The sequence below is a fragment of the Anas platyrhynchos genome, chromosome 25 (genome assembly GCF_047663525.1).
Source record: "Anas platyrhynchos isolate ZD024472 breed Pekin duck chromosome 25, IASCAAS_PekinDuck_T2T, whole genome shotgun sequence".
Classification (NCBI taxonomy): Eukaryota; Metazoa; Chordata; class Aves; order Anseriformes; family Anatidae; genus Anas; species Anas platyrhynchos.
Genome location: NC_092611.1, coordinates 3756063 through 3781757, shown reverse-complemented (window position 1 = coordinate 3781757; position 25695 = coordinate 3756063). Strand labels below are relative to the sequence as shown.

Genomic DNA, 25695 nt, shown 5'->3' with positions numbered 1-25695 from the left:
CTGATGCTGTGACCTGGAGCAGGGCAGCAATCCTGCTGCGGGATGGTAGGGGTGAGAAGTGCTCTCACAGACACTTTCTGCTCTTCATATCTCCATGTCCCTCTATTCAGTGAGACTCTGTCGCAGTTAAGATCCTTCATAAGCTTTGTCCTAGGCAACACGTAGCAAACTACAGATTTCTCTTTATGATTCGCTGCCCATGAACATCCCCAGATTCTTTGGCAGGACCAGGAATACCTCTTTTGCAGGTACCATAATACTAGGTGATTAGGATCTTGTGATTAAGCCATGCAGTCCCCACATTTCTCTAATCCACATGATCCCAAATAGCACTGACCTCACTTGCCCCTCAATAGCACTCACAGTATGTCTCACTTTCCTGCGAGAGCTGAGGATTAGGCATTTCCCTGCCAGAAGTAATAGCCGTTGCAGGTGTTGGATCTTATTAGTCCTGTGTTCCTGTGTTCCTATAGTCTTCTTTTCTTCCCCAAAAGCAAACAAAGCCAAGACGTGCAAGCATGTATGCAGAGGTAGAAGGTATAGAAAGCCAGGGCTGTACTAACTGGGAAAACGAAACCTACTCATAAAGACCAGAGGATGTATGCTACCAGAGGCTGCAAGTCAGTGAATGTTTTGAAAGACCAGGATGGATAACATGGTAAACTAAGAGGGAGAGTTCAAAAGATCCCTGAGATACCTTGAACATGAGGGTTACAGATAGCTATAGTGATTGTTATAAATACTTAGCCTGGCAGGCATTTTGCTGCTGCTGGAGGAGCTGCAATAGCTTTGTCCACCTAACTCATGTTTTCATCACATGGTTTCTGGCTTTGGTGCTTCTTTCTTGAATATCTGTGGGGAAACTCCTGTCCACCACTTTCCCCTTTTAAGGTTACTTGAAGTAGATCCTGCATGCAAGACCCAGCCTAGCTTGCCCTGGCCAGACAGGGAAGTGCTGGGGAATTCAGAAATGCGGCTTTCAATGACTACATAGGCTGCAAATGCCTGGGGTGGGGGTGGGGTGATGAATAGCACTGAACAAGCTTGTACGATCAACCTATGGCTACTTTATGCTAAAAAATGCAACCCAAACCAGTGGAAAGGGACAGCACCTCCCCCAGTTTAATTGCTAAAAGTTCTCACCTTTGCCCGACAGTCTGAGGTTTCTGGTGGGAACACCACAGAAAAGGAAATGTGTTTCCTATTAAGGGTTTTCAATGAAGGAGGAAAAGAGAGAAAACCAGAGACACAGATCAGGACAGAGAGAAGCAGACAGACAGACAGAGGCCAGGCTGCTCCCTGCCTGCCTCATGTTAGGGCAAAACTTAGGCTGTGATGAATTTTCATTTGGTTCTTATTCCCCCTACCCCTTGCTGGGCCAGTGACAGCTTAGATAAAATCAGCCCTTTCTGGAAACACTGGTAAAAAGTGCAGGGCTATTTTTTTATAATTAATATCAGACATATTATCTTATGGCTCTTCTCCTTTCTTGTTTTATTTCTCCTGCATTAATTAAAAAGGAAGATGGAAAAGGAATGGAAAGCAGAAAAGGAGAGTTCCTTCTCCATAAAGCCTTCCTTTTTGCAAGGCAGCTCACAGCATATCTTGCTTTCATAATCCTGAAGTCTATTTAACCTGTGTTTTTTAACCTGACCTTCTGAAGGCCGTGTTTGCTTCCCTCCACATCTCCTCGTAGAATCAGGGTTCTGCTGCATTTAGCTGTATAGCTGAGTTTGGCATTAATATATGGATCAAAACCACAAAGCAGCTTTCTGCTTCCAGTCCCAGCCACAGTCTCACTCTTTCCCCTTCAGGCGTTTTTCATTTGTACACACCCACACAACTCACCCCCATAACTAGAGAAGAAAAGGACAGGAGGCGACAGTTCAGGTTTCTTTTGATGCTCATCCTAAACATAGCATGAAAACATTCAAATCTCCCTTCCCACCCCCCAACAGGCTGACTGGGAAAGATTCACTAGGCAGACAGAAAAAGACACCAACCCGGCAGCCTGGAGCCTAACAGCATAGAGGGTAGAGCAACAAAAAGAAAAAAACAAGGCATAGCTTTACAATTCCAGAGAGGAAACTTGAAAAAACACTTCAAGAAATATGATTGCTTTGGGGGCAAAACCAGTATGTTGCCTGGAAAAAATAGTCAGGGGTCTCATAAATAACTGCAAAGGATAGAGTGAGTTCTGTGGGTCTGAAATTTCCTAAGGATCAGAGATGTGTCAATTCCTGGGTGCTTCAATTAGTTATAGAAACAAGAAACAACTGTCTAGTTCTGATCCAGACCTAGATTTTGTCTGAAGGCTAAAGGTGCTGTGATCTTAGTGCTTAGGTGCTTAGTCTCATCTATATTAAACAGCTTACCCAAACCAAGATTGAGCTTTTGTTGAGGTCTTGCAGATGTTACCAGTTTATTTTTTCAGTCTGGACTCAGATGTGCCAAAATAACTTACTTTATAATGGTTTTACCCTGATCTGGAGTTCAAAATGCTGAAAACAAACTCAGAAAGTTCAGCTCAGCTTTGTTGCACGAAAAACAAAAATCAAAGTTTAGGATTCAGTAGTCATCACAAGTATCACTTAACACCCTGAGAGGACAAATACCTTTTAAGAAAGAGACTGGGCAGATGTAGTCTAGCCCATAGACCTCTGACTCCCCCAAATTCTCCTGTGTTTTGTTGCCATCACGCATTCTCTGCCCTCCACAGTTACGGAGCTGGATGTCTCTGAAACAAACAGTCTCACAAAGGGGAAAATTCATGAAAAAAGACCATCTCCCCATGGCACTGAGCTCAGAGGCTCGGCACTAAACATCCGCTGGAAATCAGTCTGGAAAAACAATAAGCTCCTTTCGAAGGCGTTACTCCGTGAGGGAGTTAACCAGCAATCCAGAAACCAGACTGTCATTAGGCAGCACTAGGAACAGCTGCATGGAAAGGAATGCTCTTCAGAGGCTGCCCGACCTCCACTCAGACAGGAGCTTGCTTTAATAAGGACAGCTCTTGTATGACGTCTTAGAACAGCCCAAGGGGCTGAACAGAGAGAAATCTGTAATCATAAAAGCTAGGGATGGAGTGGGATTGAATTCTCCTTTCGTATGCATCCCAGTAAAAGTGAAGTAACTAATTTGTCTGAATCCAGCAAAGTTCCTTGGGTTTTGCACTAGCTTAATAGCATGGAAATCATTGTAGGCATTCCCCTAGCAGTACATTATATTTTTATGATTATTATTCAGCATGTACTGCAGCAGCAGTTACATGTTCCAACTGTGTTAGGACTCCATTGTGCTGGCTCTTGAGAGACATCAGGCACAATCCCCGTTCCATAGTTTTGCCATCTCAACAGCCAAGACAATAAGAAGACCGAGAAAGCAGTATTACTGGCTCCATTTTAGAGAAAGTAAAAAGGAAGCACAGAAAAAAATCAGGCAAAGGTTTAATTTCAGGCATTAAATGTGGCAGGTGAATTAAGGGTCTGCCATCCTGAATTTCAGTGTGTGCTCTTGCTTCAGAGATCAGTGTGACCAGACTTAATTTATGTACGTCAGATATCTAAAGTTAGGTAAGATCGATCAGAAATTTGCTCCAAAATAAATGGAAGGCAGCCAATAGTAAAGGCAGCGGTTCAATCCAGGTTTTCAGGCTTATGCCATGAGAACGATTCATGAGAACAATTGGATGCAATTCCTCTGATACTGTCTTTGAACATCCCAAATGGTGGGCTATCTAGCACATTGAAGATGCTGTCTGGAGCTAAATCAACAAAAGAATCCCACTCCTCTGTCAACTTTTTCAAATTCCACATCTTTCTTTAATTCAAAAAACACACAACTCCTTCTTCATCTCTTTCTGTGAATTCTCAAGCCTTATCAATGAGACAATTCAAAAGAAAGTGTCTCACTTGAGTATTTATCTTGTGGGAATTTAAAAACATTTCCGGTTACAAAGTGTCTGAGTTGCCCAGCTAAAGTCAGCAGGTTTGTTCAGAGCAACATTGGCTTCACAAAGTGCCTTAACATTTCCCATAAAAATGTATAATTCTGTATGCAAACCTTAGTTAGAAAACTATCTGTGCCTGCAATAGTCTTGAAGTGTTCTGTGAACCAGAAGCTCTTTGCTGCTGAAACAGGATGAAATTTGTGAATTGTTTTGGATGGGATTTTTTTTTTTTTTTTTTTTTTTTTTTTTTGTGAAGTCACAAGGGACAAAAACTGTTCAAATCCAACAATTCGGTTATTTGTTGTGAATCATTTCCTTGGCTCAGTTTCTCAAACAAAATAAAGGTGGGGCTTGCAGAGGCACCCATCTGTGATCTAACTCTTGTCCCACTGTAATCTGTAAAACTCCCACTGATTTTAGCAGGGGTAGGGAGAGACCAGTGCTGAACAGCTTTGAAGAAAACACCCTAAATAAATGCTGTCTCGCCGCTTTATTGCAGTGGCCAGATGAAGACATCTTCAGCTGCCTTTACATCACGATTTGATTTCCCAGTAGAGAAAATAAGCTTTTTTCTTTCTTTCTCTGCCTTCCCACCATTCTTTATGATACCTTCCCCTGATTTTTCAGTCCTCAAATAATTACACTCCTGTAAAAACTGCCACTTAAAAAAATTTTGAAGCATGTGGGATTTAGATCCTGTTCTCAGGTCTCATCATAATGCAATTACCCTTAGCACACCTTTGTGAAGAAAGAAAATGCTTTCACCTCCATTCTATAGATGAAGAGGGGACATTCAGAAGCCATGGACATGCTCATGGTTGTACAGGAAGTCTCAAACTTCCCAGTCTCAAGACCATATGCTAACCATGATGATTCCTGTTTGGGTTGCTGCAGTAGGCTTTTATACAAGTTACTCAGAAGACTGCTCATGGCTTCTGTTTTAGGGGCTTAATACAGCAAAAAGGAATATCGGACCCATCACATAGTTTTTTTTGGGACGGAGAGTGGCAATAATGAGGTGCACAAAACTTGGGTGTTTTTGAATACTACGTCATTCGCATGATGCCTTCTTCAATGCACTTACATCTGGGGAATCACTCTTGTATTTTTTCCTATTTCCAACAGATGTGGGTCTCCAGAAATATAGAAAATCTCCAACTCTGGCGTGTTGTGTGTCCTATTGTGGAGCACTAATTACCAGAAGCCTTGGGGGAAAGTGTACAGCCCTCTAACTGCAAAGTTACGGAATAATTTGCCTGTGACCCATCAGTTAATGGTTGGCTTAATCTCCACAGCAACTGTACATATTTTTATCATATAGTCACAGATGTTTTTATTATCTGTAAGACTATCTAATCTTCTTAAGAGTTCTGCTCAGTTCTTCACCTCCCTGATATCTTGTAGCTCTGTTAACTCAATCTAAGCTATAATAAGCTTTCCGACCCGATTTTTATTCCTCTCTTCCTTGTTTGCACTCTCTGTTTGCCTTTCTCTGTTCTTTTCCCCTTATCCTTGCTACTATTTGTCTTCAAGAAGAGCCCTAGAACTTCAATACTCGTATGTAACTTATCGGCATGTCACAATAGGGCTGGGATGAGTCAGGGCAATACTTACTTTCCCTGAGGTAACTGAGGTGAGACAACAGAACTTCTGTGTTGTAGAGGGAGGTGGTTCGGAGGAAGTCATCCTTGTTCATTTTGCAGAGCTCCTTGCCATCCATATTCTGGAAGAGGGTGGTGTCAATCTCCATTAATCCATACTCCTTTATGGCCCATTCCAGCCACTGGCGCACGTGTTCCTGGGTCCATAGGGTGGGATCTGGCAGAAAAGCACAAAGGGTGGTAACATTATATATGAGCCTCGAGTCTGTAGCGCTCAGTGTAGCCCAACCAAAGCACTAACCATTGTTTCTACAACCAAATGGATTTAATTTACTGATTCTAAAGCATTTTGCCAAGATGAGCAAGAATTGTGCTAGAAGAGGGCACAAGGCCCATAAACTGATCATACTGACTCCCTGGCAGGATAAGTTCACTCAACTGTTTCCTTCCTGCCTTAAACTTATACCTACTGCTTGGGACCAATCTTAATGGCATTTGACTGTGGCTGTTCTCTCTTTGATAAAAAGCTTCCAAACTCATCCCTTTTAAAGCGTATGTTTGTCACAGCTTCAGTTCTGCACTGCTATGTAATTACATCAGTGCTGTATAAGTCACACCATCCTTCGCAAGTGCATTACGAAGTCCCAACAGATGGCATTTTAGAGTCTGAGGATGGTGGTATTTATGGTCAGCAAAGGGACTCTGAAAAAAAAATATTGCTTAAACAGAACAGCTTGCCATGTATCTCTGAGTCACATTTGTTCACCCTGCTGACAAGAACACAATTCTACCTCCTCTAGCCCTGTAAAACCATCACAGCTATTGGATGGCAATGTGGATTTTATACTGTCTCATGCATCATTATCAACTGTCAGCAAAGCTCCAGCTGTGGAATCTTTATTACTGGTGATGACGTAAGAGAGAGATTGAACCCGACTGGAATTTCAGCCCCCATGGTGATAGTTTGCTGCATCAGTAGTTAAAAAAAGAAATCATCCTTCGAGTTTTGAAAAGAGCAGTAGATCAGAAAGTCATGGCAAGAACTTGTGCCATGATACTGTTTTTACAGAGTCATTTTCAGAGCATATCTACATTTTCAGATACTTCCTGTGCTTCTTCTTCCCATGTATGCCATTAGAAAAATTTCAGCCTCAAATTCATGTTGCATTGCGGCTGGGGAGGATTGCAAAGTCAAGCCTAAACTTTGGAGAAGTTTGATCTGGCTGTCAGAGCTGGTACTTTCCTCTACAACAAAGCTCAAATGCCTCCAGCCACAAGGTAGGAGAGAAAATGGATCAAAAACAAGTAGCTGTCACGCAGCTGGTAACTTGTGCTTTGGAGAGGGGCAAGAAATGCCTCTGCCATACTTAAAGTGTAAAATAATGCCTCAGAACAGGACTGTAAGCTATGTGTACTTGGGCTGCAGCGACCCTGTGACACAAGAGGTCAGGTAGTCGCTGTACCTGGTGCAATCCTGGGCAGTTAAGTTCTAGAGTAACAGCATGAAATGGAGAAGTAAGCACAAGGAATATTGAAACTATAACTGTGACATTTCCTCACTGAAATTCTGAATTTCTAGTTAACCTAAATGATTTAAAGTTGAATTACAGACATTGAACCGACAACCCAATACATCTGCAAGTCTGCTTTGGGAAAGAAAGATAGACCTCCTTTAACTTTCAGCATCAACCAATTTAAATCCTCCTTTCTAAGCCCTGAAAAGAACTGTAAATTTTACAGTGCATTTATTCAAGGCAGATTTTTTTTTTTTTTTTATTGGAAGACTTATTTGTCTTGAGTTTTGTAAAAACCCAACATTTAGAGGGCATCATGAATTTGTGGTCTCTTTTTAAACAAACACTTTTGACTTTCAGATTCAAGCCCATTTATCACTGCAAAAGACATTGAATGGTCTCTGAAAAACTGCCTTCTTGAAACATTGCTTAGAGTTCATTATTATTACTATTGCAAGTCTAATGTGACATTATTCTTGCCTATCTTCACCCTAATGCACTATAAATCTTTACTCTGGATTGCATTAAAATTTCCAAATGCCTTTCTTGGATGATTTGGGCTTCATATCCTGCAGCCAGAGATCTGGGATGATGCTCATTATTGTCTTCCAAAGTCTGGTAAATCACTGCTATTTCACAAGTATCTCAAGGTTTTGATTTGTAGACGGTCACAAGGGGAAAAATAAGTCCTTTTTTTCACTTTCCTTCAATGAGGAGATTTTTTTTTCTCCTCCACTGAGGGCACTAAGTGTCATTTCCCCTGTTTCAATAACGCTAAACTTAGGGCCACCCTGGGTCTTTCTAAATATGCAGAAATAGCATGGCAAAGAGTGGGATAAATGTTCCATCTTTAATATCTTTAGCATCCCTTATAATGACTAGCAGGTATCGGCTAAAACCCTTCTAGGCAACATATCTGATCCTGCCACTGGTTAAGTTAGCCAGTCTCTCTAAGCAGATCCTAACAAGGGCTTAAATGGTACTTTGAGATTTGCTGTCAATCTTTTATTGGCTTCCCTTCACTACATTCAGTTCAAGCTTTTCCTTTTCATCCTAAATGGCAAACAAATGCTTGGGAATTGTCATCTGTTCGTGGTCAAGCCACGATCAGAAAACAGCTGAATTCCACGAGTACATTTCTTTCTGCCAACAGTTCAACTGCTTGAATCTGCTACAACCCTTGACACATTGTGTGAAAAGCCGGACCCCCCCCCCCATGAAATCAGTGGAAGTTTTGGTATGTAAATCAGGCCAGGGCTTGACTTACAATACTTCCCTTGCAGGAAAGCTCCCAGGCTAACTTGTTTGCATGTATGGTGTTTAAAAACTTTACAGGGGAAGGACTCCCTCTCGTTTCAGATTCAAACTTCACAGGTTGCCTGCCACAGCAGCTCTCATCCTTGACTATCCAAATGCATTTAAAGCATCCTGCCAATTTCAGACAACTGATGTGGATATCAGATACAAACAGAGAACAGGACAGGAATGTTCTCTTGTAAGATTTTTTTGGAAGGTTAACGCAGTTTCTGCAAATACAATTTTCTAGTTTTCTACTTCCAACCAAAAAATGAAAACATAATAGTTCATTTTGAATCAACATGACATGAAAGTGCATCTGGATCCTGCAGAGAACCATGGGAGTTATAATTTGGGTGCACTTCATGTCTGTCCTTGCCTATGAACTCACTGTTTGATCATACCATGCATGTCCCAGGAAGCACTGCAGGTTCTACTCTGATACATTGCAAAAAAAAGAAAGAATGGAAAAAAAAGCAGTAATAATCCAGTTCTTCTTCTGATTTGAGGTAGATCGTATACTGAGACAAAGGAAATTCTCACTAGCCAGAAACTCTGATTTTTTCCTTACTTTTTACATGGTTTGTAAGCAAGAGAACACTTCAGAGGGTAGATAAATAAGCCTTATCTGTTCAGCTGGATAGTTAAGACAGTCCAAAGAAATATGACACAAAGAGTTTGATGGTCATGGTACCTGCTGGGACAATGACTCTCCTCTCATTGGTGGTCATGTTGGGGGGAGGCCCATTCTTCTCATCCATGTAGGTGCTGTAACTCATTGGGTTGGACTCTGTCCCTGCTCCGACGAGCTTGCTGCATTTGTTCACACTACAGTCTACAGGGGACTCCCTGAAATGTGAAAGGAAACAGATGACTAGTCATTATTATGCACCTTTCATCCTTACTGTAGCACAAAGAAATTTGGGTTACAGAAGTGGCAAGTATCCTGGAAGGGAAACGTGAAGGGAACTTCCTGTAGGTGTGGGCCAGGCCATTCCTGGCCTGGCACACGAGTGTCATAAGGTGTTCCATGAATCACACGTCTCATAGAAGTGATCTCTGATAGTGAAATCCGCTTGAGAAAAGAGTTGGAAGTGCAAGGAAGAGCGAGTTTCAGTCAAAGGCAATTGCAGCTGTAGAATCACATGCAAAACCTCTGAAATATCAAAATTAATGAATCAGATAAAAAACGAGTATATGTAAGTCCTTACCACCCAGGTCTTAGGTCTATCCATCACTTGCCCCCTCCCTTCACCCTGTAGTACTCAGCTACATCTTAGCAGTCTTGCAGACACAGCTTTATGCTTCTAGGAGCCCTTCTTGGACTGTTCCACTCTTGTACTGTGTTAAAAATAACTCAGCATGCTGTCTTTCTGTGGCAGGTGAGTCTAGGAATTGACAAGAAGGCCGTACTTTTCACCTCCCGATCTAAGGCATTTCTGTAGCGTGAATCAGAAACACGGTGACACAATTTCAGTAAGACAGGACACAAAGCATCCATGCCAAAGTGACCAGATAGTTGCAGGAGAGCACTACGATATTAGCACAGTATCTAAAGGGTCTTGTTTCACACAGCTGAATGTAACTGATCTTGCCTGTTCTTATGAGCTAAACAGTCCCAGGCTTGTCTATTACTTGGATAGGAAATCTAGAAATCTTAGGTGCCTTAGGCATGAGTCAAGGACTTCAGACCACAGAAACAGTGTGTGAAAAAGTAAAACTCTGGCCCCAGTTTTACTTCTGAGGTGATGGAGTGATGAGGAGGGAACATTTAGCAACTCAGGTGGCACTGTGCGAAGACCTGGACCACGTTCAGACCCTTGGCAAGCAGGAGGCTTTCTCTGTCCTGCTCTGGGAGAATTATGAGCCTACAAACCACAGATAGGGAGTGCAGATTTTGTTTTTCTCCAGCTGCAGTAGTAACTCCTGCTTTTAGCTCTAGAGGTCACTTAAAATACCAGTCTACAGCCTGCCACATGCACAGAGAGCATCCCAACCCTGAGGAATGTACTAGGGAAGGGCAGGATTATTGCTCTCATCTTTACAAGGGAGTATTAGTGTGCAGTCTCTATGTAAAGCAAGCACAGAGCCCATATCCAGTGCAATTCAGCCCACTGCTTTAATCACACAGCCATCCTTCTTCCCTGCCAGAAGAAAAGTGGCTTGGGAGGAAACCATTTGCTGAAGGGTAAGAACTATGACAGTGCACCAAATCCCACCCTCTGAGTTCAGCTGGCAAGACTTCCAAGTTTGGACACTAAACAAATTTGTTTCTTAATCTGAATGGCAGTGAGGGGGCGGGGGGAGAAATTACTGAAATTCAGTTATCATGGCTGGGAGATAAATGCTCCACCGAGATATTCTAAGGCAGATGGTAATTTTTTCCTCATGTCTTGCTGAGGGAATGTTGCTTGAAAATGGAAATAAGATGTATAACTTACACATGTTCAAATTTAAGGTTTTACTATTTCGCCTACTGTTTTTCCAGGCAGGGAACCAAAATCCGCCTTCAGAGAGGCAAACTGCTGAAGGTTTAATGTCCCCGTGGCAGTCAGAGGAGAGTCTGAGCAACTGCAGGGACACCAGGGTTTTCATAGGGAATGTGATCATTTCTAACTCTCTGTTGAAATTCTCTGTGTCAGGTGTTAAATGCTGCCTGTACTGGCAGAGAAAAAGCACCGGAGCAGCACAAAGGATCTTATTCTTTCCTGAGGTACAGGCTGTCCTGACAAGACTCAGTAAAGCAGTGAGAGCATCCGTGTTTCGAGGTGTCGGGCTCTGTTTGGCTCAGCATGGACCAGGGCCAGGAGGTGACCAGGAAAACAACCCCCTCATCTGAGATGTGCGGTATTTATGCTAGAATCGTTGCTTATATAATATTCATACAGAAAAACGGGATATATCCAGGCTCTCAGATAAGCACATCTTCCAAAAAACCTATCTGTGTAGGAGTGTACGCACTTTCCAATGGAATGAAGTGGCACACATGGACACAACACAGGGCTGTTGGCTGCCTTTACTCTCTGCTAAGAATCATGCACATCCACATGACCAATATAGCAAAGCAACAAAAATAACACAGACACTGCAAGATATCTCCTCAGCAGTTCTGTGATCATTTTTCACTTTGCAGATGCAGTCATCTCTCTTGGCTTGGCAGCTATGGCCCTGCTGATCCTCTGACTTGCTCTGTAGGTCTCAGAAGCCAAAACCAGATCAACAAATATCCAAGGCTGTGATCTCAAAAGAAGCTATAGGGACCGAGGTGGCCTCACCAAGCACCGATTTACCCCTGGTGTCCCCCAGGGGAAGAGAGGCTGCTCCACTAACCCTGTGGGATATGTTACATGTGCTCCACACACCTGACAGGGCTGGTCCATGTGGACATACGGATGCCTCCCTTCCTTCTGAGGAAGTTTTCAGGATGGCTGGATCCAGATCTAACCCCAGTGGAAATCTGATAATAGAGGACAGACATAACTGGGAACAGCATTACCAAAACATAACTGGGCAGGAGACTGAACTGTCCTTCTCAAGAAAAATGCTGTGAAATCTTTAACGACAGCAAGCAGGAAGATCCTTACTTTTGTGTCCTTGGTAACCCAGCATTCCCTACCAAGTCCAAATTGGGCCTTTTATTGGGAAATGAGACAGCACTGAATCATCTCTGCAGCTCATGGAGGTCCATCACTGTACTGCCCCAGCCTGTTCGAAGACGAGGGATTTAAAGTGTCCCAGCAGAAGGTAGTTGTAGCTCTGGGCCATACAAAGAAGAATTCAGTATGGAAACAACTACAGTATCAAATGAGAACAGGGAGCTGTGAGCCATGAATGGCGTATTCATTGGATGTAGCTCCTTTCTTACTTCATGCATTACCCACAAGCAGACTTTGAGCTATATAAAAATTTCCTCATTATTTCAAATGGTTTGTGCGAAGGGATTTCAGATGCCAGGTTAATCCTTGACTATTCACAGAGACCCCTGCTTCAGACTTTTAAGTGGCTATACATGCTGGAGTTGCTCAGGTTTGGGGAAGAAAATGCTGTAGATCTACTAAGGTAAAGGGATATAGGCTTCTTTCACAAAATCTCTTAAGTGTATTCACTGTGGAAGTGACAGAGGCCAAGGAATATGAAGCAGTACTCATTCCCACTGTCCGTCCAAAGACTCTTCGTTCCAGCAGCTCCAGTAGCAGTCTCTGGGGATGCCAAGAGCTTGGTGTTTTCTGAAAGTTTATGCTAGACTGGCCAAAATGGACAAGCAGCTAGCCTGGCATTGACTAATAAATCCTCTGTACAGCTTCAGTTTGTGTTCCAGATACCTGGAAATAAAGCAATTACTGTCCCAGGGCCTCTGTCTAGGAATCACCTTTGGCAATCATTCGAAAAAGCAAAATAAGGGATTTCAGTGATTTCTGAACCTGACTCAGCTGTGACCACTGGGATATTTCCCTCTTCTTTCTATCCTTCTCTTCCTCCACTCCTCTCTTCCCATCTTTTACTTTTTTATTTTTATTTTTTCTCTTTAAACATGCCACTTTTTGTCTAATCCCCATTTGGTCATCTCAACTTTAACATTTAAACTTGAATTTTTGTTGTTGTTATTGTTGTTCAGTGAAGGAAGTAAGAACAGACACACTGTGATTCTGCTTCTGACTCCTCTTATGGACAAGGAATGGAGCTATCAGGGCAGAATCAAAGTTCCTTGAACCTTAGCTTTAACTCTGCCTTACATTTACACACCCAGTGTAAAGAATGTCTGAGAAGGAGGTTGAGACTAGAAAAGTAGCCTACACTATAGGTCTGCAGAAAGAAGAGACCACTGTAAAGAGGATGGAAGAAGATATATGGTAGAATGCTAAGGCTCATTGGGGTCTAAAATGACTGTGCTTATCACTGACAGGTAAAACAGCTTGCTGCTCTGGCTGGGGACTAGAACAGCACAGTGAATCCCACTAGAGGGCTCACACGCTATTTAAAGGGCATTTTTATTCTTACAGGCATCATAGATGGTCCCTTTGTTTTGCTTTGAGAAAATCATAATGGCATAAATATTTTTTGAGGTCCCTGAACCTTAACATTATTTAAATATTCTGAAGCAAGAAATATTTCCAAGACATTTTCAAAGCATCAACTACAGCATATTAGCTAGACAAAATTCATAACTTCTTTTGGAATTGCACAGGGGTGTTCATCTGCATCCGTGCAGGCAACCAGAGCATTAGAATATTATTTTGCATTTGAAGATCATACAAATTTTGTAATGTCCTTTTAAAAATCATTCTCTGACCAAATGCAGATCTGCAGTGGCTTAGTAAATACAGTCAAAATTTGGAATGTCTGTTGTTTGGATCCCTCGTTGCATTTGGGATCAGTGTAAAATCTATTATTAAAATTGACTGTAAGATGGGTTAAATTTTACACAGCATTTTCCTAAATAATTCTCTTTTATTCATTGGAATTTAAAATGCTTTTTTTTTTTTTTTTTTTTTTTAAAGAAACATGTATAAATGTTTGTATTTATATTATGAAAGCAACTAAAGGCCCCAACAGCAACCCAGGCCTAGTCTGTTGGGAACTGCACAAGCACATTATAGAATATAGATCTTTCCCCTACGGGGCTATAAACTAAATAGAAGATACAAACCCAGCAGAGCACAGAGATTTCAAGCCACACTTCCATTCCCTCAAGTGATGCAAAGAGAGATCCATAGCTTTCAGTAAACCTATGAAAACCTGTTTGTGCAACAGGTCAGTGCTACACATAAAATACACCCCTTTCCCAGTGCCTAAGGGGGAGTAAGAAGCATGAGGATTTTACGTTTTCTGTGTAGGATTTTATCTGCCCCACGTTTGGACACTCACCACTGCAAAACACAAATGTAGTGCTGGGTTTTTGTATGAGCAAGCAGCTGCCTAGGAAGGCAAGAACAGATTTTGAGGCTGTATACTGCAACCAGGTATGACAATACTCAAAACTTTCCCCAGATTTGTACCTCTGAATCTTGCAAAAATACAGAAGTTCCAGCATCTCACCTGACGCAGATTCCTGCCACTGCCTGAATACCCCATATATACAATAAGTACGCATCTATCTGGGAAATCCTTTCCAGTTTGGGAGCAAACCAGGAACCCCTGCCATTGGGTCGAAAGCTGCTCAGGGTTGCCATGTGGTTTTGCACTTGGAGGGATGGCTCTGCACAACAGGCTTGGAGATGTTTGCCAATGACCCCTTCTCCCACCCTGCTGGGGACCAAACCAGCTCATCCCACAGTGCCTCACAGCTCTCAGACCTGCTTCTGGTCACTAAGAAAAAGAAGAAAAGCTGGACACTGTCCCTTACTGTCATCCAGCTCCCTCCACTGTCAGGTTTCCTATAGCTTTATCACTCCCTAGAGTACATAAACCATTCTCTTGACAAGCAGAAAATGCTAGTGCTTCAAGTACAGGTGAAACAGAATAAAGGCTGCTCTCTCTAATGAGGCAGCTGGAACCTGGTAAGAGAGTGTGCTTGAAAAACAAGAGAGAGAAAGACAAGAAGAGAGAGAGGGAGGGCGAATAGGTTTTATTATTTAGTCCGCAGTTCAAGTTAATCTGTATTGAGATTGGTATTTGCTGCTCAGATGGTGTGTCAGTTTTGCCAGGCAGCTGATGGACAGAGGAACAAGCAACTGGCATGGTCCTACCCGAAACAATGAACTGTGATGGACATGAGGGGAAAGGGCACATTTTTAGCCATGAGTAGGGGGAGAGGATGGATACATCAGATGAATGTTCACATTTCTTGGATAGATTGGAGCTCTTGTGCTAACAAGTTATCAAAAGGCAAGGCTGGAAGCTATTTCGGTGCTTAGTTCTGACATCCAAAGCAGTCTTTTTTTTTTTTTTTTTTAACAGGTTGGGAAGTTGTTACTCCCTTTTTAGAGAGACTGAGGACACTTAGTTTCTGCCTAAGAATCTTGTAGGCTCAAGCAGATCTATAAAAAAGAATTTCCTTTTTGCCCAGAATAAACGCACTTCTAGAGGGCCTTTTCTAGGGATATCAGAGCACTTACAGTTGCTAATGAATCAGTCTGTCAAAGCACTATTATTTTGCTTTTTTTTTTTCAGAACAGATGACAAAATTGTAGCACAAAGACCACAATGGAAGGACAATCCAAGACATTTGACACCTAAGTACATGTAATACACACACAATAAAAATGTTGCACAGACTTCTGGCCATACAAGCACACCCACATGCAGAATCCATACAGACCATGCACTTAAAAGATCTGAAAAGCACCAGTCTGCACTGCCTACAGTAGCTCAGCAGGTGGGACAGGACTACTTGTTTGCTAGGCCCTCCAATGTTTGCTGGTGAGAGAGACAAGTAGAGTACTGTGAGGAAACACCCTCTGAGTGTTGGTCTGACACCATTGGTGTGAGCAACCGATGTGATGCTATAAAGGGCTTCCTCACATGATCAGGGGAGTGTGCTGCCTGTGCCATATGTGAGACTGATTCTGCCACCTCAGTTCTCATGACTAGTTCAACTCCCTGTAGGATGGAGAGGTCACACCTGTGTAGCACCATGCACAAACCATGGTTAAAATCCCACTCTGCACTGCCCTCCTGAAGATTTTAGAGAGAGATTAAGGAGGCTAGCCTTGGTAGCCCAAGGTAGTCCTCATGACTGTCAAAAAAACCCAGCCTGCTGGTACTTTCTAGATCCATCCCATTGCCTGTGCTATCCAGGGATGGTGTTTTTCAGGAAAAAAATAATAATAAAAAATCATTATTCTGTTTCAGCTTGGATTCTGAGCAAAAATCCCTACAGTTCTTTCAAAATCCAGATGCAACTCCAAGGTACAACTGGGGCAAGATCAAATTCAATCTAAAAATGATCATCATCAAAGACCAACTGACGCAAAGACCTTTATCTTATAGTAAAATCAGCATCTACTGTATACTTCTGAGGAAAAAAAGAGCATGCTGCTGTTTGAAGTTTTTAACACCATCATCTCACTATAGAAGTCTGAAAGTGTGAGGCTGCTTTCTGTTTCAAACTCTACACTTTGCTAGGTTCTCAGAAACCAGGAAAATAGGCTGTTAAAGAAGTCCTAAACTAACAAGAAAAACACTTAATTGTTTAACTGTAATTAACACAGTATAATCTTACAAATGTTTGTGACTTTGCAAATTAAACTAAAACAATGTGCTCTAAAATATAATGCTAAAAACTGAAAATGTTTTTTATTGTATGTATTTAAAACTGTCATAATTTGAAATTCTTACACCTGATGGCTCTGTCCAAGAGGATGCAATTTTTTTCCTATGCTTTTGATTGGTAGAAATGAGCTGTGATAAGAAAATGTTTTCAAGTTTTTGAAACCCTTATTGAATTGGGGAAATCACAGAATCAGAAAGGTTGGAAAAGACCTTCAAGATCATCTGGTCCAACTATCACCCTCAATGATGCATCTCACCCAGCTGTAACTACAAATGGTGTGGGGCAGGCATGGGGCAGACAATGCTTTGGCTAAAATCCATAGAGGATATATCATAACCTGTGTGGCTTTGATGGTTAACATCACTGCTCAAACCTACTCCTAAGCTCTCTTGTCCACTAGCGTGACATATACCCAACCTGAAGGTACACATCTGACTTTTGTTCTGTTCTGCTACACCTTATAGGCTGCCATATTGTACCTCTGTCTCCTCTTTTTCTCTTCTCTATCAAATACGTCTCCAGTTTCCTATTGTTGCTTCTGCCCTGGCAGAGCATGAATCTAGCTACAGGTGCAACAAGAACTGTCCTCCAATGAAGCTCACAAAGTAAGTGCAGCTTTCATTAGCTTCACTCTGGGATAAACACCAGCCATTGACCAACTCCATCTTTACGAGCCACTTGAACCATGGCACATTTGTGGGATACTGAACTAGGTGATGAAATGTGTAATTCACAACAGTGTTTGCAGCATGAACTCTGTCCTGGCAGTCTCACGTCCCAGTCTGTACAATGTTCATGGAGACTGGTAGAGATGCATGCTAAAGAACTGCAAGTGCAAGGTCCTGAGGCCATTAAAATAGGGGTAACAAGAAACCCTGGTTCCAGGGACAGTGGGATATGATCCTACATGAATAGCAGTGTTTGATGGTATGCAGGACGAGCACGAATGGACGATACGCACTTGGCTTTTATTTAAAGTTCAGCGGAGGAGGAAAAGTTTCCTTACCTTGATCCATTCATGTGGTCATATTCTCTTTTAACATTGACCCGGACTGGCTGATTAATCCACTCCTGCTGAGGAGGCAAAGGGTTGATTTTGTGTGGCTGGCCATAGTCAGGGTTCCCTGAGGCTGTCATATCTGCCTTGGGGAGGTGAGTGGCAGCGCCGTATGTGGAGTCAAAGAGGGACTGGTCGTCGCTCACCACCGACAGAGCCTCCTGAGGAGAGAAAAAACAAGTGCTCAGAGTCATGACTAAACCAGTAACTCCACTCGCGTTCTCTCTTTGAGCTGGTGAGCACCTGCAAGGGCCCCACAGCTGCCCAGCTCTGTCTGAAATTGCCATCTGTCGGGATCGCAGATTGAATCAGATTCTTTGGGGTCCATCAACCCGTATGCAAAACCAGTGGGTTCTTTTGCTAGCTGCTATGTTGCTCTGGGTGGGGCAAGAGTTAAGGTTAATCTGACTTCTGCAAACAGCAAAGGTGGCTGATGGGAACCACACCGTTCTCACTGCATGCTGTAAACAGTCTCTGAGAAGCAGCTTCATCTGTGATCTTATATAGTTACCTGCCCACCTGTCTGCACTTGCTGGTCCAAAAACAACCAAAGAGATATGTGCTGTATAACATTTCTGGAGTGTCACTTGAAGGTGCATATTATTTCTATACATCTTCTTTCAAAGGGTGTTGTGTGGTATTTATATTTGAGGTTACTCATGAAGGAGAAGCAGTCAGTACAGGTCAGAGTTATGGGTGTTAGTGGTGGGATAAAAAATGCATTACTTTACACTTTTTGTTTATTTTGTGGGAGATGAAGGACCAGTGAGTTACCAAACTGGATTTCTAGAAATGCTTAAAAACAGGAAATTGTCATCCTTTTTTTTTTTTTTTTTTTTTTTTTTTTTTTTTTCTGCTGAAACTCAAAATGTTGACAAAAAGTTTTGACTCTCAACTCCCTTGCATTGATGCACTTGGCTTTTCTAAATCAAGCACGCCAGGCTCATAAAGGCTTTGGCACAGCCCTGCCGTATTCAAAGTGCATCTGACAGGGTCTGCAAGTTCTTTATGGAGCTAAGCTAACCGCACATAACACAGCTGCCATTATGGCTGGCAGGCCAGAAACTGAACGAGGAACCTCCCAGACTAAAAGTACACAGTACTTTAATGTGAGTTAATGGAGCAGACCTCCGAAACAAAGACAGCAACAGACTCACCTACTCTGTGGATTGTGCATTCAGAAGACCTGTAACATGGCTGTGTGTGCAGCCGTGGGTTACCAGCGCACACACAGACACTGCCTTTGCTTTCAAAGCTGATCTGTTGCTAAACCCTTGGTGCCCAAAACTCACAGAATACAGTCCAAATTGTGAGCTTTTAAAAATAATGAATTGTTGCCCTCTCTCTTCCTCCCCCCAGCAGTCATTTCTGAGGTTAGTTTTGCACACTTTTGCCACAGCCAGGGAGGGAAACAGAAATTGTAAAAAATTAGAACCGTGCAGCTGCTGGAATCCGTCAATTACATGAGAATCTAAGTGAAAATCATGTTACAAGGCACATGATATCATCACCAAAAATGTCAAAAGCTAGTGTCTAGTGGCTAAATATGAGAATCCCTCTCAGCCTGAAATAAACGCACTTAGAAAGAGTCAAGTCGGTGCTCTGCATCTACAGCTATCAGCACTTTTCTATCTCAGACCTCAGATCAGATCACATAACAAAACCAAACAAGCCTGAGCAGCCTAGAGTTTAAGTGGGCCTGACTAATCTTGAATTCAGGGCAACCCTCAAATGTGTGTAAGTCCTGCTGAAGTCACAGTGTGTGCTATGAATACTTTGTAAGCAACCTCTCACACTGATGAGCGGTGATTCCTTCAGCCTTCAAATACCAAAAATGAGAAGTTTTACCACAGGCTGCCTACCGCTGCTCATTGCAAGGAGCTCACGCTGCATTCATCTTATGCAGTAGTTCTTTCCTGGTGGATATAGAAGGGCACCTTCCCTAACTGCCCATTCTCATTTTCTTTTTTAATTAGAGTAAATCAGGGAGTGAAAGATGCCCTTTGGAAGAATTTCCTTATGGTGCAATCTCTGTGATCACAGCCTTCTGTCAGAAACTCCTTCAAGAGACTGAGAATATCCCCAGGATAGCAACTTTGCTGCACAGAAAGGTGTAAGAACACAATACCCCCTGGTGACAGCTCTTAAAACTGAGCAGGCCTTCTCTTCAGAGGTAAGGATACAGCACTGATGCTTCTCCGATTTACTGAAGTCAGCATGTCAGACAGGGGTTCCTAAATGACACATCTTCTGTAAGCCTCTGCTTCCTCTCAGTACAGAGAATGCGAGGTTTCCTGTATAATGGCATGAGGTGGTAGGCAAACCCCAAACACCCAGGGTGCTGGGCTGCCGTACAGCTCCCTAGCTGCGTGCCTCAGGTCAGGGCTGATCACATCGGTGAGAGGCAGGGAAACTGTGAGTAGCGCTGTGAATTCACCAAATATGCTTTGAAAACGTTTGCTTTTGCTTTTGGAGATTTACAGTTTAAAAACATACACAAAGCTCTTTTTAAGGGAAATAATATCTGGGAAAATGCTCTTTCTGCCTACAGGCATTTTTCTTCTGAAGATAGGTTCTGACAGAAATAATAGGAAAGCTGAGATCTTTATGGCTACCTGCTGCCCCCCAAAACAAACAAACAAAACAACAACAACAAAACACCACCAAAGAGCAGCCCCAGACTAGGATCAATTACTAAGTCAGCATCCAAGTACAACTATCTCTGCAATACACTAAGCTAACAACAGGCAAGTACACACTATGCTTGGCCATCAGAAGGAGTCTGCCTCCTCAGATAAGGATCTCCCTTCAAAGACCACTGGCTGCTGGGCCCTGCCTGCAGCAGCAACTGGAGTTAACCAGAAGAATGAGAGCCTTATGGGCAGGCAGCAGCTGCATGGAGAAACTCTGCACTTTGCTGCTCAAATGCCCAAAGACTGCAAAATGTACAGTCTTTAAAACTCTGTTGCACGCAGGAAAATAAATAAAAATGTGATGACTGCCACCATGGCAGGACCAAGCAGTTACTGAACCAGGAATTGTTCGAGCTAAAACCCTGAGTTAGTTCCAGCCACAGAAGCTACAGACTCAAGTCTCCGAGGGAACTGAAGACACACCGAGCTTCTGCAGATCAGGCAGCGATAGCAGCTTGTAACACCTGCCCACGATCGGGTTGTGCGTGCAAACAGCAAACCAGCATTGCTGACTGCATGGGAGGGAAGTCGAGTGGCACGGTGCCAACCCCTGCTGCAACCAGCTTCGCCGCGATGTGCACACCTACAGCGTGACAGCAACCCCAAGGGGCAGCAAGCAACACGGAGTCTGCAGCTTGCAGGGTCAGAGGGCAGGGCCCACTGAGATCCGATCCCATCCTAGCAGTGAGGACTGTCTAGGACTCCCTTTGCTCTTTTAGAAGAGGACAGGGCTTGGCTGGCCCTGCAGGATTTCAGGCTACTGACCCAGATGGAGAATGCGTACGGCCTTCCTGATACTCACTACCATAGGCCCTGCTTGACAAGACTGTGTTTTGGAGGACCTAACCTGGTCAGGAAGTGTTTGGCTTCAGTTCTAGCTGAGGAAGAGATCAACAGTTCACTGCATACCAGAGGGCAAATATCTGTCCCACCAGAATCTAGAGTTACTTAGCGTTTGGCGACGGGCAACTGAGAAAACAGGGCAAGGCGTTAAAGCTGCTAACATAACCTAAGCAGGCAGGCCACAGCTCACCAGAGTTCCCCCCATGCTGTCGCCTCCTGGGCTGTGTCCTTGAGCTGGCCAGACTCAGTCTGAGACAGGGGTCTTGTGTGTATTGCTCTGGCATATATGTTACATTATATTGCCTCTGGGAATAGGCTGGCTTCAGTTTTTCCAGTTTTTAATCACATTCCTGGCATAAATGTGGCAAGTCCCGTCTACAGCAGCTCACAGCACAGGGATAGGCAAGTCCAAGTCCCCGCAAAGCACGGCCCCAGCCTTCTCGAGGCAGCCCACTGGTGGACCGCCATGAGTTCGATTGCCATGGGCCCTGAAACAACTTTCCGTAGAGCTGGCACACACTTACAGATCCCCTAGGCATGAAAATGTGATACAACTATTTTTAATAACAGTTTATAGTTGTACAAAGACAAATTCGCTGTTTTTCTTTTTTTAGGCAAGCCACATAGAGCCAAGTGCCAGGTCTGAGTGCTTCAGCAAGGTGAGGTACCCCTTGATTTTGTCCCTGTGCTGCAGGAAAGGCAGTCTGCTCTCCTGGCCACGCTGCGGGGAGGGCTGACAGCTTCAGCGAAAGGTTTCACTTGAGTAAACGAATGGAGAAGGCCATTTGGGCAGTGTACTCTGCATAAACAGAAGGGGCCAGAGAAATACTCCCAGACAAGAGCCAGGCGGAAGGGTGCCAAGAAGACAAGCAAGGTGAATCACCACCATTTACCGAGGTTCCTCACTGTCACTGACACAGCCTTTGTTGCACTCATGGCTGCACTAACAACAACCTAGCCCCAGGATATCCTGACACCCTCCCTAACCTCCAGAGGTTTGCTTTGGATAAGACCCTTAAAAGTTCAGGTTTTTAACCTTATCCAGAGTTCACTGGCAAGGAAAGCTCTCTTGATGTTCCTGGCTCCCTGGTTTTGGCTCTGTGAGAAAGGTCATGAAAACAAGAGCTGGTGAGGTGACAGCAGGCAGAGTTTTCATCCCAGATATGACCCAGTGTCTACAATCACAGCTCTTTCCAGGTGTGTGTAATGCATTTACACTGAATATTGACTTTGAGCCCTTTACATTCACTTTTCTGGCCATAACCACATTTAAAAGGCATTGCTAAAGATCAAAGATTCATCCTCCTCCACAATGTCTGGCTTATAAGAGAAGAAAATGCTGAGTACCTGAACCATCATGCTATGCATGGAAAGATTACGTCTACCTTTAGAGGAATTAGAGGGCTTACTTACTTTTTTATTTTTATTTTTAGCAATAATAAACCTTCACTGGTCATAGTCCTGTGGGAAAATCACTCCTGAAACATCTTTGTAAAGAGAATGTCACCAGCTCGGAGAAACCATCCGTCAGGGCCCAGATGTGCGACACAAAGCACCGAAATAAGAGGTACTAAGAGTAACAAGCCTTACACACGGCTTGAGGTTAACAGAGGATCTACTCCTTGAATAGAAATGATTTTGGCACTGCAGTTTTACAAGTCAGCACTTCTGCTGCCAATGTCTCAACAAGCAAAGAAGAGATAACATCAGACTTACAAGAAAATGAGTCAAATATAAAATTTACAAAGGAGCAGAGTCTGGGTTGATCTTGGGACAGCAAATTCAAATGGATTGGGTATTGAATTAGGAGGCAGGAAGGCAGAGTGTTATTCTCATCTCTGCCCTCGATCTCTGGCAGAACCTTTAGTGAGGTATTCCCCCGTCTGTGCCTGTTTCTCCTTCAGTCCTCTGTTGCCCTGCTCTGCTTGTGCTTGAAGCTCTGCAGAGCACTGAGCCTCACCCAGTGCCATTACTGAGACACCAACAGGAATCTTTGGGGTAATTCAAAGCAAGGCCTGGACAGCAACCCTGCACCCTAATATATCCAGTCTTTACAGCACACCTAACCAAACCAAAAAGATATATTTTTACAGCTTTTTGTATTCCACATCCTTCCAGTGTACTTTTCTTGAGATTTGCTCATGCTATTCCACCTTCCTTACAGGATATTATGGGATTGGTGCAGGGACTCCCATAACTCCCCCTGGAAAATTATAATCATAAGCATTTTATTGCTAACAACCACAATCCAATCTTGTGCCCTTCGCAATCAGTTTAAGGACTGCCTCTGCAACAGAGGATTTGTGGGCTGCAGCCAGCACCAGAGACCCATCATCATGCTGGAATGCAAAGAGCAGGCTGAGAGTCATTGCTGCCCCAGCCTGTCACCCTAGACCTCCTGTATCTACGTACAGCATCGCACGGTGACTGACAAACCCTTCTGTTCACACTGTTTTCCAGTTGAGCTGCTGGCATTTGGGTTGTGGTAACCCAAATGCCGTAATCCCTGCCCGGAGGAGGAGACGGGGAGGAGAAGCAGTCTGGCTTTCTCTGCTGCAGCAGCAGGACTGAGGATTAGGGAGACGGCACCATCCCCTTAAGACTGTGTCAAAGTTTGTGTAGATTTGAGGCTTTCTTTTTGTATAAAGGAGGGCCACAACACTGCGTGTTGGCTTTCATTTAATTATTTTGATGATATCTCACACTCCAATAATTTTGCACTTACTCTGCACTGGAGGCTTGCTCAAAACTACAAAGCAGGCCAGCTACCCAGACAAAGTACAGTGCAAGCTCTCTTCTGCAGCTCTGACAGTCCTTTCACTTTCCATCAGGAGTACTACATCTGAGCTTAACCTGGCAATCTTAGAGTGCAGCACCATTTCTTCACAATTCAAATAAATGGGAAACCACAACTTAGTAACTCATGCTAGGAGGAAACGAAGCAGGAATAAGATAGGCGCAACTAGCAAAACCAGACCAAAAGCAGGGATCACATAAAACCAGCTAAAAATTGAGGTTAAATGATTTTGCAAAACTTCTTGTAGGGAAGATGTCTTTTTTTTTTTTTTTTTTTTTTTTCCTAATTTTTACATTCATTATTTACGTGAAATTTCACACTGGGTAGATAGCAGAAGGTTGCTAAAACTAATGCTTTATTATTTTATCTCAAGATCCCCAAAACCTGAGAAACAGAAAAAATAAATAAGTCATGCTTTGTACTTCACTTTTCAGAAGATCACTAGAGCACTTGACTCCACGCACACATTTATCGGATCTGGACCAAAGCACTTTTATCTCAGTCTAAGCTTTGCATCAATCAGTCGAGAGCCCATATTGATCTGTTTCCAACAGGCTAAATACCAAGTGGGAATATCTGGGCCCCAAGTGCTCGTCCCAGCGGGTGCCTGCACCAGGGCTGGTGCTGAGGAGGCTGAGGAGAGCCAGCCTCAGCCACATGGGCAGCCTCCAGGAGATAGTTTTGTGTGGCCTGAGCACAGGGCCAGGAGAGGAAGCGAAAAAAAGAACCTGCTCAAATTACTGCTGTGGCCTCTTGACCTCTTAAGGGTAATATGGTGAAATATGAGGCCAGAAGAATGGACATGTTTGAGAGATTATCGCGTCTCCATCATATAAGCTCCTAAATCTCGGAGGCATACTGCAGCTTTTCTGCAGTGTGCTTTGCAGCATGCCACATCTCAGCCAGCCTGACTGTGTCCCTGGGCCTCTCAGGAAGGATCCCCCGATGGATTCCTGCCTTTCCCTAGTGCTTCGTACCCTGTCTACGCCAATGCACGCTGGCAGTAGCAGAGGAGCTGGATGAGGTGCCTGCCCATTAGCAGACAAGGGACAAATCACAGCTTCTGGCTTCTGGTCCCAGAAAGTCTGGGAGAATTCCTGCTCAGGTCTGCCAACCCAAACACATGAGATGGTTTAGGGTGAGTACTGAGCCTTGGGGGAAAAACCTTAAGCCTGCTAAAAGTGCTGGAAGCTTTGCTGTTGGCATTGCTTGAGCCAGGTTTCATTTCTGACAGTTAATTTCACTACAAAAGGATTTGCCTCCATGAACAAATCGACATTACTGTGGAGTTAGCGCTGTCTGCCGAGGTGGGAGGACTCTCTCATCTCTCTGGGTCTTTTCCGAGCCATGTCATGTTTCCAGAACACCAGTCTGCCTTTGCCATGTATTAACACTGTCCTTGGCCAGTTTACTGGGCTTGTATCACCACTGATTTCTGTCCACATCTTCTCCACTCCAGAGCTGCCCACTAGGCTTGGCACTGCATGGCTGACTGCTTCCCAGAGCTCAGCACTCAAATCCACCTCTCGCTAGTTCACCTTCCTTTTAATTTTTTTCCTTACCCTTGTAAAATAATTGACTTGCACTGAGCAGATGCGTTTGTAAACAGAGACACATGGATATAACTGTGAACATACACACTTCAGTAAATATTATTGTAGCATTTTTATGGTCTTCTCTGCTGAAGACACATGGAGGGAAAACTGCAAGATGGTTTTGGAGTCTGGCTGCCT

The 25695-nt window shown here is 43.4% G+C and overlaps 1 protein-coding gene across 9 annotated transcripts in view; it reads right to left on the bottom strand.

The window, feature by feature from the left end:
• FLI1 (Fli-1 proto-oncogene, ETS transcription factor) overlaps positions 1–25695 on the bottom strand; it is an 89412-nt gene that overhangs the window by 21188 nt on the left and 42529 nt on the right. For all 9 annotated transcript variants that reach the window (XM_072027597.1, XM_005019654.6, XM_005019655.6 and 6 more), the window contains 3 exons: positions 17579–17790; positions 9055–9209; positions 5564–5767 (listed from right to left, as the gene is read on the bottom strand). In XM_072027597.1, the coding sequence (XP_071883698.1) occupies positions 5564–5767; positions 9055–9209; positions 17579–17790 (571 nt within the window). The remainder of the gene's footprint in view (positions 1–5563; positions 5768–9054; positions 9210–17578; positions 17791–25695) is intronic.